This window comes from Schistocerca serialis, chromosome 1 (genome assembly GCF_023864345.2).
Source record: "Schistocerca serialis cubense isolate TAMUIC-IGC-003099 chromosome 1, iqSchSeri2.2, whole genome shotgun sequence".
In the NCBI taxonomy this organism is placed as follows: Eukaryota; Metazoa; Arthropoda; class Insecta; order Orthoptera; family Acrididae; genus Schistocerca; species Schistocerca serialis.
This window is the reverse complement of record NC_064638.1, coordinates 126,428,839-126,450,789: the sequence shown is the minus strand read 5'-3', so window position 1 is coordinate 126,450,789 and position 21,951 is coordinate 126,428,839. Positions and strand designations below refer to the sequence as shown.

Sequence of the window (21,951 nt, the reverse complement as noted above, 5' to 3'; positions counted from 1 at the left end):
TTACCCTCTGGAGGACAATAATGGTCAGTTCACAGGGTGCCCGGAGCAATGATACCGAGGGCAGTGAAGTTCAATTTATGGGGTGACCTTTATTATTTATTTATTTATTTATTTATTTGTTGCCAAATCATAGACCTGTTACCTGATGTTTAAAACAGGTCGTACATCTTACAATTTTCGTTTTTCAACTTTTTACAGTTTTCTTTCCTTTTGTTTTATCTACAAAATTTACAAAGAATGACACTTTTCAAAATAACAATAATTTAAGGTTGAAATATAAATAAAATTTTGTTATTTTTAAGAAGAATATAGAAAGAAGATAGGATAGATGAGAGATTTGTTAGTACCATCACCAATGTGACTGACGTTGAATACCTCGGAATGGTTTCTTCGAGCCGTTGACCGCCAGTCACACACACACACACACACACACACACACACACACACACACACACACACACACACAAATGGTTATTAATAGAGAAATAATGTTGCTTATCCTATTTGTTACTAATTCTATGTATTAACTACTTTAGGTGCGCATCCATCTACAGCATTTGGTGTTTTCTTGGCTAGATTGCTAGCAATTTGCTTATTTACTGTCACATCTCAGCTTCCTTCTCCTGTTCCTCCTCATTGTCACTATTTTCACTGTCACCGTGGGTATCGCTGTCCATCCTCTGGAGATTTCTGTTACGCTGCATATAGGCATGTCTGTGATGTAGTGTCCGCATATACTCTCCACGTGTTGTTTTTGAAATACTGTTTGTCAGTGCGTTTAATTGTGCCCGTTGTTATTCGTCTCTTATTGCTGTGTATATACCTATGTCTGTATCTGTGTAATCTAAGTGTACTGTATGTCTGTTGTTCGCGTATTGCCCGCAGAAAAAGACAGTGTGTTCTGGGGAACCTTCTTCCCCGCATGTGCATGTAGGTGTCTGCCTCAGACTCATGCGGTTTAAGTGCGTGGGATAAGGTCCGTGCCATGTTAAGAAATGTACCATACCGCGGCTGGGATCGATATGTCTCATTCTCAACCGCTCCCTTATGTGAGGGAGGAAGTCGTGCAGTCTGCGTCCTTTATCACTTACATCCCACTCACCCTGCCATGTATCCAAACGCTAACTTTTAAGGTGACGTATCGTCTCTATGGCCACACCGGTTATTGTGTGTACCTTATCTAGTCTCCCCACCTTTAACCAGTACCTTGCAGCTCTGTATTTGATCGTGATATCTATGGGGCATATTCCGAGCACCACACACAGTGCATCCGCTGAGGCGGTACCGAAGGCTCCAGATAACCTAAGTAGGACACTTCTCTGCCCTCGTCTGACGGATGCTTTGTTGGCGACCACGTTCAGTCTATGTGCCCACGTGCTAGCTGCAAAGCTGAGTACTGATTCGAAGAGCGCACAGTGGTATGTACGTATGACTGGTAGAGGTAGTCTGTACTATTTTGAATTTAGCCTCACCAGTTTGTGGAGTATTTTTTCTGCTTTGTCTGTTGCTAGCCTTATGTGTTCGTGGAAATTCAATTTTTCATCTATGTGTACCCCAAGATAGCGCGTAATGCGTGCTCGTTTGATGTTTGTGTCCCCAATTTTAACCGAAGGATTCCTTTGGAGTGATCCTTTCAGTAAAGTGTATGTTGTTTTGTTTTCGGCTATCCTGAGTTGTGACACCACTGAGTAATTGTTTGTAGTAATCCACTGGCTTTCTCTTCTAACTGGGCTCTGTTGTTTGCAGTGGCTACAACTAATAGGTCATCTGCGTAGGCGACAATTCCGTCTGACCTGTCATCCCCATCCAGAAGCTGTAGGAGGGGTTCAATTGTTATGTCCCAGAAGATGGGGCCGCAGATCGACCCTTGAGGACAGCCTTTGGTAATTCTTTTAATTACTTTCCGGCTGTCCATCTGCCATTCGACTACTCGGTCTTTACAGTAGTCTAGAAAACTGTTGTACAGTGATTGCGGTACCTCCAGATGTCTTAGCCTCTGAAACAGTGCTGGCCACCAAAGATTATCAAATGCTCCGGCAATGTCAATCATTATTGCCATCGCGTATTTCTGTTTTGTGTTGTTAACTATGTGCAGGGCCTGGTTGATGGCATCATCTATTGATCTGCCAGATCTGAAGCCGAACTGGTGTTGGCTCATACCCCTGAGAGCTCTGTGTGTTTGCAGGCGCTTATACAGTAGCTTCTCCTGAATCTTTACTAGGGTCTTTATTAGGCATATTGGCCTGTAAGTCTTTGGATCTGAAGGATCCCTGTCCGCTGATTTCTTAATAATGACTGCTTTGGAGGTTTTCCCTACTGTAGGTACCCTGCCCAGCCGTAAGGCATCGTTCAGTAACGTTGTTAGGAACGGGGTGATTTGCGGTGCTAGTTTTTTCAGTGTTTCCGAGTGGATACCATCTGGTCCAGGGGCTTTATTGTTTTTGAGATCTGAGATTGCTAGCGCAACCTCTTCTTGCGCAAAAGGACAGGTGACAGTTGCAGTGTTGTATGGTGTGTGTAGGTTTTCTCTTAGTGTTGCATGATATTGTGTGTCTGTATCGATAACGTCGTCAGGGAGCAGTTTATACAGCAGAAACTCCGCTGTATTCCTCCATCCCCTCGTCATCGTGCCGTCATCCTGCCTTAGCGTTCCCAGAAGTAGTGGGGTTTTTAACTTCTCTGTCAGTGTTTTGTATGGTTGCCCCCACATATTTTGCTCTGTTTGTGTTGTTACAAATAGCTCCCATTGTTGTCTACGCGTGTTGTATAGGGTCTGTCTATATAAGTCTTGTGCATGCCTATATGCTTCAAGTCTTATTCGTCTGTCCATATCCCTATCCCTATCCCAGATACTGTTGGTTGGTGACAATGATGACAGGTTTGAAAGTGACAGTCATTTTACAAGATGACTACCATTATCTCTGGCGGCCAATGATGGTCGGTTTATGTAATGTTAACAATTGTTTTTTTTTTTGGCTGGTAACTGTTGCACTATGCTTGGGTGTTTCATTTTAATGACCCATATAACACAACAGTGACATAATGGATTCTCCTATCTTGGATTAGAACATCATGCAGTTGAGGTCAACGACCCTCGTGTGATGTTATCATGATGTCATAACACTTGATGTGGCTTGTGATATCTTGGATATGGTAGTGACCTGCACACACATGGCGTCGCGAATCTGACTAAAAAGTAAATCTACCGATTCTGATTGGCTTTGAATGTGTTGCAGTGTAGAGGTAAATAAGAGACACATACTTTTTATATATGACCAGAGGATTTAAGATGTTAAACATCCCTTTGAAGACACTGAGTTTAATATTTCTGAATGAATACTGTCGAAACGGTAACAGATACAAAAAAACCCTTCAAATAAAAGTTCTATTATTTTTAATCTGCTTTGTGAAGAAAGTAATGGTTTTAGAAATCCTTTATGCTTGGTGCTCAAAATCAAAGCGCATTCAGCATTTTTTGACCTGAACAATTGTGTACTTCCTCATTATTGTGCAGATTTATAATAATGTTAGAACAATAATGTACAAACAGTTACATACATAAACTACTTAAAATTGAAAACGATAAAACGTGAAAAAATACAGCAAATGTAAAAAGAAAACACAAATACAATAAAAGATTAAATGAAAAATAAAAGAAAAAATAAATATTGAGCAATATGTGTAGAATATACTTTCAGAATATATTTATATGGGAAATACTAATTACACAATTCAACATGACAACTGGTATGGAAGCAGACACATTTGGGTGCACATATAGTGATATGGAGATATTTTTAGCTTATTTCTAACATATGCATTTTTACAGTACCACCTCATCGCAAATGACTGCATTTGGTATTAACGGTGCTATACGTTTTGTTCTTCGTCAAATGTCGAAATTAGAAATAAAGTAGTGGGCAGGGGAGTGAAATTCAAAAATCTGGGTGCATCGTTGTAATGTATATTAAAAACGATAGAACTTTTATTTGAAGTTTTTTTATATCTGTTACCATTTCAATGATATTCATTCAAAAATATTAAACTCAATTTCTTTCGAGGGGTATTTCATCCGATTAATGGTCATGTGGGCACTTATAAAAAATATTTATTCCTTATTTTGCTCTAGACCACAACATATTCAAAGTCAATCAAAATTCGAAGTGTATCCTTTGGGTAGGTTTACTTGTAACTGTTTTGCTTCTGGAACAAGTCTTGTTAAGTTTCGACTTCCCGAATTTTTGTTTCTGCTTTTTGGAACTATATGCAACTGGCCAGCCACGTCTCAGCCTGCTTAGTTGGTGAAGTAGGGGCAAATTATAGCTGTATATCAATTTTGCTGTAACATGCTGATGCATGAGACAAACTGTTAGACTTCTGCTGTAATGTGGGCAAATGTGTTACAAATATGTCGTAACATGTCGCTTTATGAGTCAGTTTGTCACAATTCCTCTATAACATGGCTATTCTGTAATGTTTGACTGACTCTGAAAGTGGTGAACCGAAAGCAAGCGAGCTTTATTTCAGTCCAACTTGAATGTGATTAGTATTGTTCAGTATGCTGTTTCATCATAATCACATGTAGTGTCCAAATTGTGACAGCTTGATTTAGTATCATAAGCAGAACATGACAAACACGTTCAACTGCTTAATATGCCAGTGTGGGTGTTGGAGAAAACAATTCCTTTATTCCCACACATATATTTAGCAATAACTTAACACTACACACATGAATGAATTGTGTAGGCATGAACAGCACGGAATAACTAACACAAGCTAAGTCAAAGAATAACTATATCACTGCACGTAAATTAAGACTTCACGGAATGTTTATGAAGCACTGTACACTTGTAGGGATTGATTGTCAGAAATAGGTCACTACATGACTCCCCCCTTTAATGCTAACGATACCGCAGATTAAATTTCACACGCCGTCCAGCTCTTGTAACTACTACTTTCTTGAAACCGGGCGGTGCGTCACGTGTGTCAGTGGTTGTGTCAGGGAGTGGTGTAGTAGTCCTCGACGTCGGTCTTGGTGTCGCAGTGACTGGTGTTCGCTGAGCGTTGTGGTGTTCATGGGGTACAGGAACACATCTTGTAGCTTCTCCTGTCTTCTCTGGTTTGTGTTCAGTGGTAGCTGTGGTATCTGTTGCGTGCAGAAATGCAGGCTTGATACGGTCCACTGCAAGTGTGGTGGGTGTACCGTTAATCATTATGCGGAAAGTATTGGTATCCCTACTGACTACCAGATATGGTCCGTCATATGGTGGCTGCAGTGGTATACGCACAGTATCACTGCGTAAGAATACATGCGTGCACTTGTCTAGTTCCGCAAAAACGAACGAGTATCTTCCAAGCTGGTTTCTAGGCATTGTTGGTCTCAGTTGGCGTATATGCTCTCTTAATCTTGTGGCGAATTCTGAGGCTGTGATTGTTATCATCTGCCATGCTGTGCAGAAATTCTCCAGGTAGGCGTAACGTTTGTCCATACACCAGTTCTGCTACGGTTGCTTTCAGATCACTTTTGAATGACGTTCGTAGACCCAAAAGTACGATTGGTAGTGTCTCTGTCCAATTCGGTGTTGCGTGACGTCTCAGTGCTGCCTTTAACTGTCGATGAAGACGCTCAACCATGCCATTTGATGCGGGGTGGTATGCCGTGGTGCGTATGCGTTTCTTACCTAATAACGTAGCCAGTGCTTTGAAAACGTAGGCCTCAAATTGTCGTCCTTGATCAGTCGTAATTTTCAGTGGAACTCCAAACCGGGCAATCCAACCACGAAAACATGTTTGAGCTATAGTTTCTGCAGTGATGTCCTTCATTGGAAATGCCTCAGGCCACCTAGGAAATCTGTCAATCACCGTGAGGCAATAACTGTAGCCTTCCGATGTCGAGAGTGGGCCGATGATGTCAACGTGCACATGGTCAAAACGCTGATTTGGTGGAAGAAATGTGCCTAATGGTGCCCTGACGTGCTGTGTGATTTTATTCCTCTGGCACGCCAAGCATTGCTTCACATATGTTTTACCGTCTATGTGCATACATAGCCATACAAATTTTTGTTTGACCAATCTGAGTGTGGCTCTTACTCCTGGGTGTGACAGATTGTGCACTGATGCAATTGCCTGTGTTCTGAATTGCTGTGGCACAAATGGACGTATCTTTCCTCTTGCTACGTCACAGTACAACTCAATGCTTGCTTCGGGAAATGTCACGAGCTGTGGCTTCAATCCTTTCTCTTGTGGCAATAGATCACGCAACTCACTATCACATTGTTGAGCATGCTCGAGGGCGTCGTAATCAATGGCCTTTGTCACCGCTTCCACCTGTGCGAGGTCATCTGCTACTGTGGACACTGCTTCTATGCGAGAAAGTGCATCAGCTGGAACATTTAGCTCCCCTTCCACATACGCAATGCTGGTCGTGAACTGGCTGATATAATCTAAGTGTCGCAGCTGCCTGGGCGATGCTTTCTCTGGCTTTACCTTAAAGGTATATGTAAGCGGTTTATGATCTGTGTAAATTGTGAACTGTCGCCCTTCTAATGCGCGTCTGAATATTTTTACTGCCGCATAAGCGGGGTACAGCTTACGGTCATATGTTGCCCAACATTGCTGAGATGGTGACAACTTATGACTATAGAATGCAATGGGCTGCCATAACTGATCAATCTGTTGCTGAAGTACGGCACCAATGGCAGTGGGCGAAGCATCAACCATGAGAGCGAGTGGAGCATGCGCGACCGGGTGTGCTAATTGTGCGGCCTCTGCTATAGCATTTTTTTTGGCGTGAAACGTGGTGTCCGCCTCGATAGTCTAATGCACACTGTGGTTAGGTTTATGTGCACCTTTAAGTAGTTCATTCAATGGTGCAGTTATCAGTGCATGATTGCGAATGAAGCGTTGGTAGAAATTCACTACTCCAATGAATCGTCGTAATTCTCTGACTGTGACAGGGCGGGGGTATTTGTTTATGGCCTCTACTTTACTGTGTGGCGGTCGAATACCCTGTGCATTCACCAAATATCCTAGAAAGTGGACCTCTTTCTTACCAAAAACACACTTGGCAGGATTAATCACTAGTCCATGTGTGCGTAGGCGGTCAAACACTTGTGCCAAATGATGTAAGTGCTCCTCTTCCGATGCAGACATCACCAATAAATCATCTATATACACATAGCAAAAATCTAAATCTCTTGTAACCTCATCCATAAAACGTTGGAAGATCTGGGCGGCATTACATAATCCGAATGGCATTCGGGTGAATTCAAATAGACCGAATGGTGTTGTCACCACTGTTTTAGGAATGTCTTCTGCAGCTATAGGGATCTGATAGTAAGCTCGAACTAGATCAACGGTAGAAAATATAGTCTTACCGTGAACATTTGCAGAAAAGTCTTCTATATGTGGAACTGGGTACCGGTCTGGAATGGCCCTTGCATTGAGTTGGCTATAGTCACCGCAGGGGCGCCATTCATTCTTCTTTTTAGGCACGATGTGAATTGGGGATGCCCAACTGCTACTAGAAACTCGACAGATACCTTGTGACAGCATGCTGCGAAATTCCTGCTTTACCACTTTTAGCTTTTCAGCCGTTAATCGTCTAGGCCGAGTGGGAGTTGGCGGCCCTGGCGTGGTAAAAATGTGGTGGACGGTTGTATGCTTGATTGGTGGGAGAGTAGGCGATTGCTGTGTGATCTCGGGGTATCCTTTCAGTAATCGTATATATGGTGTGTCGCCTGTGACTGTGCGTACCTCTAGTGGTGTGATACAACGGACTTTTCCTGTTGTATGCAGACTAGTAGTCAAATCTATTAGTCGCTGACGTCGCAGATCTGGCAGTAAGTCGTAGAAGGACAAAAAATCTACTCCGATAATAGGCTGTGATATATCTGCCACTGTAAATTGCCCTTCAAACACACGGCGTAGCCCCAAGTTAAGGAATAATGTTACTCGACCGTATGTTCTAATTTTGGAGTCATTGGCGGCGAATAGATAACAGTCGTCGCAGCTCCGGCGTGATAGGCGGTTTGCTGGATATACGGATACTTTTGCGCCTGTATCGACGAGAAACTGTAGTTTTGTTTCGCGGTCTGCCACGAAAAGTCGGCGAGTGTTTGCACTGGAAGTTATCGCTGCTACGGTGTCTGCCTCGTGTTTCCACTTGCAAGGTGGCGTACACTTTCGTGCATCATTACCAAATGTCTTGTGGTACCAGCATAAGTTCTGTAGTGATGGTGATCGATTGAGACTTCGTGACCGTCGGCGGCGTGGCCGTTGGCGGTTGTGCGTTGTTTGTAGTGCAGCTACCTGTGCGGTCAACTCTTCCAGTTGTGATTGTAGGGAGACTAGCGTCACTGAGGGCGAATTTTCTTGTTGTGGCGTTAATGCTGAGACACTTGATGTGGGATACATTTCAATTAACCTGTCGGCCGTTTGTGCCAGTGCGTTTAGATCGCCTGCACATACCGTGAGAATGTTTTAAGTATCTGACGGCAACCGAGACAACCATATATTTCGTAGCACATCATCAGTTACAGTGTTACTTGCCAGTGTGCGCAAACGTCGTAAGAGTTGTGATGGAGTGCGATCTCCGAGTTCTTCAGTGCGCAGTAGCTTCTCTAGCCGTTTTGCCTCTGATTGTGACAAAAGCTTTATTAATGCGTTTTAAATGGATGCATAACGATCGGTGTTCGGTGGTGCGGCTAGGATATCTTGTACTTCTGCTGCTAGATCTTTTGTAAGTGCTGCAACCACGTAGCTGTACTTAGTTTCGTCCGCCGATATTTGTGCGAGGACGAACTGGCTTTCTAACTGGCCAAACCACAATAGAGGGTTGTTGTTGTTATGGTCTTCAATCCTGAGACTGGTTTGATGCAGCTCTCCATGCTACTCTATCCTGTGCAAGCTTTTTCATCTCCCAGTACCTACTGCAACCTACATCCTTCTGAATCTGCTTATTGTATTCATCTCTTGGTCTCCCTCTACGATTTTTACCCTCCACGCTGCCCTCCAATACTAAATTGGTGATCCCTTGATGCCTCAGAACATGTCCTACCAACCGATCCCTTCTTCTGCTCAAGTTGTGCCACAAACTTCTCTTCTCCCCAATCCTATTCAGTACTTCCTCATTAGTTATGTGATCTACCCATCTAATCTTCAGCATTCTTCTGTAGCACCACATTTCGAAAGCTTCTATTCTCTTCTTGTCCAAACTATTTATCGTCCATGTTTCACTTCCATACATGGCTACACTCCATACGAATACTTTCAGAAATGACTTCCTGACACTTAAATCAATACTGGATGTTAACAAATTTCTCTTCTTCAGAAACGCTTTCCTTGCCATTGCCAGCCTACATTTTATATCCTCTCTACTTCGACCATCATCAGTTATTTTGCTCCCTAAATAGCAAAACTCCTTTACTACTTTAAGTGCCTCATTTCCTAATCTAATTCCCTCAGCATCACCCGACTTAATTACACTACATTCCATTATCCTTGTTTTGCTTTTGTTGATGTTCATCTTATATCCTCCTTTCAAGACACTGTCCATTCTATTCAACTGCTCTTCCAAGTCCTTTGCTGTCTCTGACAGAATTACAATGTCATCGGCGAACCTCAAAGTTTTTATTTCTTCTCCATGAATTTTAATACCTACTCCGATTTTTCTTTTGTTTCCTTTACTGCTTGCTTAATATACAGATTGAATAACATCGGGGAGAGGCTACAACCCCGTCTTACTCCCTTCTCAACCACTGCTTCCCTTTCATGTCCCTCGACTCTTATAACTGCCATCTGGTTTCTGTACAAATTGTAAATAGCCTTTCGCTCCCTGTATTTTACCCCTGCCACCTTTAGAATTTGAAAGAGAGTATTCCAGTCAACATTGTCAAAAGCTTTCCCTAAGTCTACAAATGCTAGAAACGTAGGTTTGCCTTTCCTTAATCTTTCTTCTAAGATAAGTCGTCAGGTCAGTATTGCCTCACGTGTTCCAGTGTTTCTACGGAATCCAAACTGATCTTCCCCGAGGTTGGCTTCTACTAGTTTTTCCATTCGTCTGTAAAGAATTCGTGTTAGTATTTTGCAGCTGTGACTTATTAAACTGATAGTTCGGTAATTTTCACATCTGTCAACACCTGCTTTCTTTGGGATTGGAATAATTATATTCTTCTTGAAGTCTGAGGGTATTTCGCCTGTTTCATACATCTTGCTCACCAGATGGTAGAGTTTTGTCAGGACTGGCTCTCCCAAGGCCGTCAGTAGTTCCAATGGAATGTTGTCTACTCCGGGGGCCTTGTTTCGACTCAGGTCTTTCAGTGCTCTGTCAAACTCTTCACGCAGTATCATATCTCCCATTTCATCTTCATCTACATACTCTTCCATTTCCATAATATTGTCCTCAAGTACATCGCCCTTGTATAGACCCTCTATATACTCCTTCCACCTTTCTGCTTTCCCTTCTTTGCTTAGAACTGGGTTTCCATCTGAGCTCTTGATATTCATACAAGTCGTTCTCTTATCTCCAAAGGTCTCTTTAATTTTCCTGTAGGCAGTATCTATCTTACCCCTAGTGAGATAGGCCTCTACATCCTTACATTTGTCCTCTAGCCATCCCTGCTTAGCCATTTTGCACTTCCTGTCGATCTCATTTTTGAGACGTTTGTATTCCTTTTTGCCTGCTTCATTTACTGCGTTTTTGTATTTTCTCCTTTCATCAATTAAATTCAATATTTCTTCTGTTACCCAAGGATTTCTACTAGCCCTCGTCTTTTTACCTACTTGATCCTCTGCTGCCTTCGCTACTTCGTCCCTCAAAGCTACCCATTCTTCTTCTACTGTATTTCTTTCCCCCATTCCTGTCAATTGTTCCCTTATGCTCTCCCTGAAACTCTGTACAACCTCTGGTTCTTTCAGTTTATCCAGGTCCCATCTCCTTAAATTCCCACCTTTTTGCAGTTTCTTCAGTTTTAATCTACAGGTCATAACGAATAGATTGTGGTCAGAGTCCACATCTGCCCCTGGAAATGTCTTACAATTTAAAACCTGGTTCCTAAATCTCTGTCTTACCATTATATAATCTATCTGATACCTTTTAGTATCTCCAGGGTTCTTCCATGTATACAACCTTCTTTCATGTATACAACCTTCTTTCATGATTCTTAAACCAAGTGTTAGTAATGATTATGTTGTGCTCTGTGCAAAATTCTACCAGGCGGCTTCCTCTTTCATTTCTTAGCCCCAGTCCATATTCACCTACTATGTTTCCTTCTCTCCCTTTTCCTACACTCGAATTCCAGTCACCCATGACTATTAAATTTTCGTCTCCCTTCACAATCTTAATAATTTCATTTATTTCATCATACATTTCTTCGATTTCTTCGTCATCTGCAGAGCTAGTTGGCATATAAACTTTTACTACTGTAGTAGGTGTGGGCTTCGTACCTATCTTGGCCACAATAATGCGTTCACTATGCTGTTTGTAGTAGCTTACCCGCATTCCTATTTTCCTATTCATTATTAAACCTACTCCTGCATTACCCCTATTTGATTTTGTGTTTATAACCCTGTAGTCACCTGACCAGAAGTGTTGTTCCTCCTGCCACCGAACTTCACTAATTCCCACTATATCTAACTTCAATCTATCCATTTCCCTTTTTAAATTTTCTAACATACCTGCCCGATTAAGGGATCTGACATTCCACGCTCCGATCCGTAGAACGCCAGTTTTCTTTCTCCTGATAACGACACCCTCTTGAGTAGTCCCCGCCCGGAGATCTGAATGGGGGACTATTTTACCTCCGGAATATTTTACCCAAGAGGACGCCATCATCATTTAATCATACAGTAAAGCTGCATGCCCTCGGGAAAAATTACGGCTGTAGTTCCCCCTTGCTTTCAGCCGGTCGCAGTACCAGCACAGCAATATTGCTGTGCTGGTATATGAGAGATTTATATCAGCAACAATAGAGGGTTATGTAACCAGAATGGTGAAGGTTTTATCGTCACCCTGTTAATTGCACTGCTAGCTTCAGGTTGAATTGAGACTGACGAATCGGTCGTTATCGTGCTGAAACGAGCGCGACGCGGCTGGCGCGGAAGTTACAAACGTGGACATTGCGGAACTTCGTTAAACGCTGAAGCTGACGCGGACGTTAACGTAGTTCGTCGGGGTCACCAAATGTGGGTGTTGCAGAAAACAATTCCTTTATTCCCACATATATTTAGCAATAACTTAACACTACACACATGACTGAATTGTGTAGGCATGAACATCACGGAATAACTAACAAAAGCTAAGTCAAAGAATAACTATATCACTGCACGTAAATTAACACTTCACGGAATGTTTATGAAGCACTGTACACTTGTAGGGATCGATTGTCAGAAATAGGTCACTACACCAGCATGGAGGGTCACTATAATGTTCGCTGACTTTTATATCGGTATTAGAGGCGAGTTTTTGATAAATTTAGATGTGCGATAACATTGTTTACCTTTTATACAAGTAATCAAATTATTCTCATCAGTACGTTTTCTTTAAATTAGATCAGTAGCAGTGCCCATGTACGTTTTGCAGTATTACAGAACGAATTTTTACGTACTTTGGTCCCTTTAATGCGTGACACAAAGATCAAATTGTTGTTGTCAACTAATGTATAACTTATTTAATTTGTGACAATAAGGGAACCATGTGTATTATAACGAGTAATGTAGATAATTTAGATTTTGATATATTTAATTTGATTGTTTATTGTGTTTAGAAAGTGTGGAAGAATAAATGAACACTGGTAATTGCCATTGTACCTTAACCTCTTTGTGTTATTAGTAGCGCCAATATACTAATCATGTATATTTTTTTAAAAATCTTGTAGAGTCTTTTCTGGCCATTGGGATTCGGTTCGAAGTGGGACACATCTCTGAAGACAATTCTATTCCAGTCAGTGATATTACAGCCCGAAGACTTGACTGGAGATGCTCCTGATAGCGCTGGTGTACCAACCTGACTGTCACATGCCATACAGCGCGTCAATCAGGAGAGATGGTCTGGGGTGCCATTTCTTCTCGTAGCAAGACCCCTTTGGTTGTCATCCGTGATTTCCATCCCATTCAGATAATTTCTCTGTGGTGCCTCGTTTTTTGTTCTAGGAGTGTGTTTTAACCATTCAAACCATGTTCCTTAATGGAAACAAAACTTGACACACTTATATTCTCGGATAATATATATTTCTTATTTGGAAAATGGCGAATATGGCGACTGCATGGAACGCAAATGCTGACCAGACTGTTGTAGTTACGTCTTAGAAATTTCCTTTTTCTTAACCAGATTTTGCTGACAGACAAAAAATAAGAGAGCAGTGGCTTACAGTGTTCGTGAAGTGGACTTAGCCGGCAGATTACTGCTATGGCCGAAATCCTACATATTTTGAGACTTCTAAAAATTTTTGTGGAAAGATCGAATTTTTGTTCACAATCATAAATCTGCAATTATGTTTGAGCATTACACATAAGAAACTTGTGTGTGCGTTTTTGTACTTGAAATCATTTATTTTTTTAACAAATAATTTTATTTTGGTGCAAAATGGAATTTTTGTGGTGAAATACTATATTTTCGAGTTATAAATTTTCCATCCCTGTGTGTGGAGTCTTGTTCCACCAGTGTTTTTGATCATGTTGTACGTAAACATTTCGTATTCCGTGCATTAGGAAGGAATCCGTGCTTATTACGAAAATATACATCTTATCTTTGGTCAGTTCGTTTGTCTTTGCCTATGTCGTGTACATTTGGTATTTATGAACATTACGGTTAATTCTTGGTATTATTTAATTTTGATTATGCAAGTACAAGACGTAAACGTTTTAGTCAGGCCGGCCATCACAACTGACAACAGTAAATGTAGCAGCCTTTTTCGAAAGTTTGTAAGTACGTAACTACGATTGGGCCTACATCGAATGTACTAAAGATCGACGTTGGCTAGTGAATATTACAGATTTTGTTTTTCTAGTTTTGTACATCATGCATTATCTTCTTCCCTCTTAAAATGTTGTTTGTCCAGGTTTGTGTTTGTTCATAAACCCATTTTTGCTTTGGGCCACATTAATTGCATTCTTCCTGTAGCTGCCAATAATTGCCTATTTTTTGGGTGCTTGCCTGCTTAGCGTAGTATTTTAGCCAATACTTGTTTTGCGCACTTACAGGCCCTGACAGGTTCGTTTTGGTACATCACCTTATTTAGTCCTAAAGGCAGAATGTCAACTACCTGTTAAGGAGTCACATGTGTTTTGTGCTTAGGATGTTGTTTTTGAGCCACATGCGTTTTGTGATAATTTAGGCATGAGAATACGAGTAGCATTGGGGCACTTTGTGAGCTCACCATCATGTTTTAGCTACTAATTTTGACAGATGTGTGTGTGTGTGTGTGTGTGTGTGTGTGTGTGTGTGTGTGTGTGTGTGTGTGGACGCATCGCGAAAGAATTATCCAAATGGGACGGGGTTCGGTAGATGTGACACAGACAAACAAATGATTAGAATTTCAGAAATATTGGATGGTTTATTCAAGAGAAGGATCGTCAGAAATTGGCCAAATCAGTAACGCAATGGCAAACCTTTCGCCCTTATGCAAGCAATTAATCGGCTTGGCATTGATTGACAGAGTTGTTGGATGTGCTCCTGAGGGATGTCGTTCCAAATTCCGTCCAGTAAGAGCGTTTTCTTCCCCCTATCGGTCTTCTGACTGGTATGATGCGGTCCGCCACTATTTTCTCTCCTGTACCAACCTCTTCATCTCAGAGTACCACTTCCAACCTACGTCCTCAATTATCTGCTGGATGTATTCCGATCTCTGTCCTCCTATACAATTTTTGCCCTCCACAGCGCACCTTCTAGTACCATGGAAGTTATTCCCTAATGTCGTAACAGAAGTCCCATCATCTTGTCCCTTACTCTTGTCAGTGTTTTCCACATATTCCTTTCCTCTCCGATTCTGCGCAGAACCTTCTCATTCCTTATTATCAGTCTACCAAATTTTCAACATTCATCTGTATCACCACATACCAAATGCTTCGATTCTCTTCTGTTCCTGCTTTCGCACAGTCCATGTTTCACTATCATGCAAATCTGTCCTCAGAAAGTGCATTCTCAGAAATTTCTTTCTCAAATCAAGGCCTAGGTTTAATGCTAGTAGACTTCTCTAGGCCAGGAGTGTCCTCCTTGCCAGTGCTGCTCTGCTTTTTATGTCCTCCTTGCTCCGCCCGTCATTGGTTATTTTGCCGCCTAAGTAGAAGAATTCCTTAACTTCATCTACTTTGTGACCATCGATCCTAATCTTAAGTTTATAGCTGTTATCATTTCTGTTACATCTCATTACCTTCGTCTTCCTTCGATTTACTCTCAGTCCTTATTCTGTACTCATTAGACTGTTCGTTCCATTCAGCAGATCATGTAATTCTTTTTCACTTTCTCTGACGATAGCAATATCATCAGCGAATCGTATCATTGATACCCTTTCACCTTGAATTTTAATTTCACTCCTGAACCTATCTTTATTTCCATCATTGCTTCTTCGATCTACAGATCGAAGACTATATCCCTATCTTACCTCCTTTTTTAATACGAGCACCTCGTTTGTGATCTTCCATTCTTATTATTCCCCCTTGGCTCCTGTACACGTTGTATATTACCTGTCTCTTCCTATAGCTTACCCCTATTTTTCTCAGAATTTAGAACATCTTGCATCCGTTTGACACTGTTGAACGCCCTTCCCAGGTTGACAAATCCTATGAACGTGTCTTGATTTTTCTTTAGTCTTGCTTCCATTATCAAGCGCAGCGTTAGACTTGCCTCTGTGGTGCCTTTACCTTTCCTATAGTCAAACTGATTGTCATCTAACACTTTCTTTTCCATCCTTCTGTATATTATTCTCGTTAACAACTTGGATGCCTGAGCTGTTAAGCTGATAACGCTTTAATTTTCGTACTTTACCGCTCTTGCAGTCCTCGGAATTGTGTGGATGATACTTTTCCGAAAGTCAGATGGAATATCGCCAGACTTACAGACTCTGCACACCAACGTGGATAGTCGTTTTGTTGCCACTTCTCCTAATGATTTTCGAAATTCTGATGGAATGCGATCTACCCCTTTGCCGTATCTTAAGTCTTCCAAAAACTCTTTTAAATTCTGTTACCAGTACTGGATCCTTATCTCTTCTAAATCGACTTAGTTTCTTCTTCTATCACGTCAGACAATCTTCCCCCTCACAGAAGCCTTCAGTGTAATCTCTCCACCTGTCCGCTCTCTCCTCTGCAATAGTGGAATTCCCGATGCACTCTTAGTGGTACAACCCTTGACTTTTCATTATTCTGAGTCAGGCCTTTCGACAATCATTTCTTTTTCCATTTCTTCACATTTTTCATGCAGCCATTTCGTCTCAGCTTCCCTGTACTTCCAATTTATTTCATTACTCAGTGTTTCTGTATTACTGAACTCCCCTGAACATTTTTGTACTTTCTTCTTTCATCGGCCAACTGAAGTCTTTCTTCTGTTATCCTTTGTTTCTTCGCAGTTACTTTCTTTGTATCTATGACTTTCTTTCCAATTTCTGTGATTGTCCTTGTTAGAAACGACCACTCTTCTTCAGCTGAACTGCTTATTGAACTATTTCTTATCGCAATATCTATATCCTTAAAGGACTTTAATTATGTCTCTTCATTCCTTAGTACTTCCATATCCCACTTCTTTGCGTACTGATTCACCCTGACTAACGTCTTAAACTTCAGCCTTCTCTTCATCACACTAATACAATTGTGATCTGAGTCCATATCTGCTCCTGAGTACGCCTTACAATGCAGTATCTGGTTTCGGAATCTTTGTCTCACCATGATGTAACGGTGTTGATTTGCTGTCGTTTCTGATGAGAAAAACCTAACTGTTCACAGAAACACACTCTCTGTCCTACCTTCTTATTCATAACGAATCTTGCGCCCGTTATACCATTTCCTGCTCAAGTTGATATTATCTATACTCATCTGATTAGAAATCCTTGTCTTCTTTCCATTTCACTTCACTGACCCCCCCCCCCCTACATCTAGACTGATCCTTCGCATTTCGCTTTTCAGATTATCTAGCGTCTGTACCAAGTTCAAGCTTCTGACGTTCCACAGCCCGACTCGTAGACTGTTATCCTTTCGTTGGTTATCCCCCCCTTGGCAGTCCCGTCCCGGAGATCGAAAGGGGTCCTATTCCGGAATCTGTTGCCAATGGAGAGATCATCATGACACTTTTTCAGCTACAGGCCACAAGTCTGTGGGTACACATTATGTGTCTTTAATACAGTGGTTTCAATATCGTTCTGCATCCTCATTTCTTTGATCATTGCTGATTCCTTCTCCTGTAGGGGCAGTTTCCCACCCCAAGGGCAAGAGAGTGCCCTGAACTTCTGTCCGCTCCTCCGCCCTCTTTGACAGGGCCGTTGCCAGAATGAGGTTCGCTTCTTATGCCAGAAGTCTTCGGCTGCCAATGTTGATTTTTATTTAAAATTCAAGAGCTGGCGGCGTTCGAACTCAAAACCGCGGACGTTTTGTTTGCTAACCAGAGACGCTACCGCTAGACCATGTGTACAGAGTGTATCACATTGTCAAAATCGCAAGATGGTTGGAGGGCCCTGCTCATAATGTCCCAAACGTTGTCAGTTAGTGGAAGATCTGGAGACCTTGCTGGCCAAGTTAGGGCTTGGCAGTCACAAAAACATGCCAGAGAATTTCTCGACATTTGCTGACGGGCATTGTCTTGATGAAATATAAGTCCAGGAATGGCTTGCCATGAAGGACAACAAAACGGGGAGCAGAATATCGTTGACGTACAACTGTGTTTAAGAGTGGGGCGGACGACAGCCAAAGGGATCCTGCTATGATATGAAATGACACCCCAGACCATTACTCCTGGTTGTCTGGCCATATAATGGGTAACAATCAACTTTTTACCCCATCACTGTACAGTGCATTTACAGACATGTCTTTGTTGGTCATCGGAACTCAGTTGGAAGCTGGACTCACCACTGAAGACAATTCTGTTTCAGTCAATGATATTCTGGGGCTCGATGACCAGTGAAGACTTGTCTGGAGACGTCCAGGACAGTGGCAGGATAACAACCTGACTGTCACCCACTATGCGATCTGACAATCAGGAATGATGGTCTCGGGTACCATTTAATTCCACACCAGGCCTCTTTGGTTGTGATCTTCGGCACCCTTACAGCACATCCGTACATCGACGGTATTCGTTGCCCTTCGTGGCAAGCCATCCTGGGCTTACATTTCAGCAAGATAACGCCCTTCCGCACACGGCCAGAGTTTCTGCTGCTTGTCTTTGTGTTTGCCAAACCCTACGTTTGCCAGCGGGGCCTCCAGATCTCTTCCGAATTGAGAACATTTGTAGCATTACAGGCAGATCTTGCCAACCTGTTTACGGTTTTGTCAATCTAACGCTCCAATTTGACAGAATTTGGCACGATGTCCACCAGCAGCACATCCAACAACTGCAAATAACCCTATCAATCAATGCCAAGCCAAGCCTAATAACTGTATGCATAAGGGGCAGCAGTAGACTAACATGTTATAGGCGTGCTTAGTTTGTGAGGCTCTTTCCCTTGAATAAATTATCGATTTTTTCTGAAATTGTAATAATTTTTTTGTCTGCAGATGTGCGTCTCATCTGTCAATTTCCGGCCCATTTGGATGATTCCTTCGTGGTGCGTTTTTTTTTTCTGTTAGTGCGTGTATTATGCCGGCCGGAGTGGCCGTGCGTTTCTAGGCGCTACAGTCTGGAACCGCGTGACTGCTACGGTCGCAGGTTCGAATCCTGCCTCGGGCATGGATGTGTGTGATGTCCTTAGGTTAGTTAGGTTTAAGTAGTTCTAAGTTCTAGGGGACTGATGACCACAGCAGTTAAGTCCCATAGTGCTCAGAGCCATTTTTTTTGCGTGTATTACATGTGGAAATATGGCAAGTGATACTATTTGCGTAATTTTTTTTGAATGAATATTTTTGGACATGACTCAAAACATTCAAAGCTTTCTAATGCTTTTAAACATGTCAGAAAGTATCTGATCGTTGAAGATTTTTGAACATGGTGCTATTTTCTGGTCGTTTGGATACTTTTGAACATGACGCAAATATCAGATGGTTTGGATATTTTAGAACAAGGCACCATAATGGACACAATCGCAAGTGATATAATTCTGGTATCTCCAGTATTTTGGAACTTTCAAAGATTTTTATCTAGTTTTTAATTTTTTTATGTTTTCCCATCATATTGAATTTTTTATTTTGCTGCCAACATCATCTTGCACTTTGCAATTTCCTGCTTACGCCATTTTGGATTTGCGTATTTACCGCCATCTGAAATCTTAGGATTTTAGTTTTCGTTCGACTTCAGCGACGGGACTGCATGTGTGACTAGTGGATGCTGCTAGATCTGTGTGCTGGCGCCCCCACAGCCATTTTACTCGCCAAGGAACACATTAATTCTCTTCCTCTTCAAGAGAAATGAAACTTTCTGAAATACGTACTCGCCATCATGTCGATTAGAACAGCATATTCCTTTCCGTACAACTGGTCGTGAAGATGAGTCAACGAATTTATTATTTTTTTTATCTTTCTTGCTCAGCATGACTATAGTAACAGAAGACGTTTATTACAGGAATATGATCGCGCTGACTGTGTAGCATGCCACGGGATGCGCAGTGTGGGAACCACTGTACAAGGGAATTTTGACACATTATAACCCGGCCATAATCGATAGTGAAATAGCTAGCTGGTACACCAGAAGAAACAACCGGGAAAACACTACCGATTATGAACATACGTTTAACACAACGTCTGAAAATACGGTACTTCCAAATAACGACCAGAGCACTTAAGACCAAACATAATTTGATGCGAATTTTGTGGTGTCTCTCTTGCGAGAGTCTTGAGTTTTAATGCAGATAGCTATGCTGGAAGAATGTTTGCCATTGGCTCTGTGCACTTCTTTTAGCGCCTTTGGAAAGGATTTTAAGAAACGCCGATTTTCTAAAGTACAAACCTGTGTATTACGGCCGACGCAGGCTGACACCATCTCGTCAATCACCTCTGAGATGTTCTTCAAAGCGATCGCCTTGGACGCTCTGAGAATTACCTGGTAGGACAGACAGTGTATTAGTTTTCAGATCAAAAACAGTGAAAAATGAAAAGCTGCAGAAAGACATATGATTTTTTTAGGCGATGCGTAGTACATGCGAAAGCAGGGTTACCAGGATTAAATAACAAGCGTCACACAATTTTAAAATTACGCAAACATTTTGATCATTTGATGTTTTTGGCTGGTCTACCCTCAAGAGTAGGTTTACGTGCCTAACTCGAAACGTTTTGTTGCTCTTGGTGCACTCGGCATCTTTCCTTTGCCTAGCATGAGTGTTACGTATGTATTAAGTGAAGATGACGTGATGAGGTGTGTGGTTATTCTAGTGATATGTTTGCGTTGACAAGCAAAAGACTGAAATTCATGATGGCATATAGTCGAATCTCCTGCCCAATAGCACCAAAGTGGACGCAGAGCGTAATGGCTCCATTTGACGGACAAATCGTAATCAGGAATGCTAATGCCCTCACTCCATGAGACACTGTGGAGAAGCGACCGCTACAAAAGGAGAAATATTGCCAGTAGCCGGTCGATGTGGCCGAGCGGTTCTAGGCGCTTCAGCCTGGAACCGCGCGACCGTACGGTCGCAGGTTGGAATCCTGCCTCGGGCATGGATGTGTGTGTGATGTCCTTAGGTTAGTTAGGTTTAAGTAGTTCTAGGGGACTGATGACCTCAGATGTTGAGTCCCATAAGTCCCATAAGTCCCATAGTGCTCAGAGCCATTTGAGCTATTGCCAGTAGAAGTACAACTAACACGGGGGGGGGGGGGGGGGTGATTCCAGTGAGTAGGTTGCAGTAGTTATGTATAAATGAAGAGGCTTTCACGGGATAGATTAACATTATGAGCTGCATAAAACCAGTCTTCAGACTGCAGACCACGGCAATAGCAGCACAGAAGCACTCAGGCGATGACCTAGGTTAGTTATTGCCAAACTTTTGCACTTTATGGTCACATCAAAACGCTGGACTTGGTGGCAAGTAATTTCTTAGAACTGGTTAACAGTTGTTGTGGGAAGAGACCTAACAGCGAGGTAATCGGTCTCATAGGATTAGAGAAGGACGGGGAAGGAAGTCGGCCGTGACCTTTCAAAGGAATCATCCCGGCATTTGCCTAGTGCGATTCAGGGAAATCACGGAAAACCTAAATCAGGATGGCCGGTCGCGGGATTCGTAGAACTTTCTCGGATGGAATACTCGAGTCTTATAAGTTCATAGCGCCTCTCGGATCTCCGTTGACGCATTTCGCAAAGCAGACATGTCTACAATGCATGTTGTTTCAGTAATTACTAATCAGTTTCCCTCAACCCGACGTCACCCAAAGCAAGTTCAGCAAAGGATTTGGAGACATTTGTCTGTTAGATATAGATCCCGGCGCCAAAATTTCCTACCTAAAATTCTTACACGTCGCCGGTCGTTAACGCACCCTTCTGTTGTGACTGTCCATCAGGAGGTAACCATTTTGAATCCTGATGGTGGAGGAAATTTTCAACGTCAGCACATCTCTTCCAAAAGGAGGGTAGGTGGTAATAACCAAACGTGGAGAAGATGTCATACGGTACGTTATTTATATATGTACTTATTCCGAACTAATCTTCCAGTCTGTTATCCAATGTAGATTGTATATCGCACATTTCAATTGCAAAATTAATAAAAATGATGACTTCATAAAACCATTAAATAGTTTATACTATCTGTATTACGTACATACAGAAGCTTTAAATAGACGAGTCATGTTGCACAGGAATTATTACATGACTTCCGAGAGCTATTTGTG

General features: G+C 42.0%; 1 protein-coding gene across 2 annotated transcripts in view; it reads right to left on the bottom strand.

Annotated features, from left to right (window-relative positions):
• Nucleotides 1-21,951, bottom strand: part of LOC126463873 (estradiol 17-beta-dehydrogenase 2-like) — a 229,496-nt gene that overhangs the window by 6,431 nt on the left and 201,114 nt on the right. For both annotated transcript variants that reach the window (XM_050096192.1, XM_050096193.1), the window contains exon 7: nucleotides 20,081-20,173. In XM_050096192.1, the coding sequence (XP_049952149.1) occupies nucleotides 20,081-20,173 (93 nt within the window). The remainder of the gene's footprint in view (nucleotides 1-20,080; nucleotides 20,174-21,951) is intronic.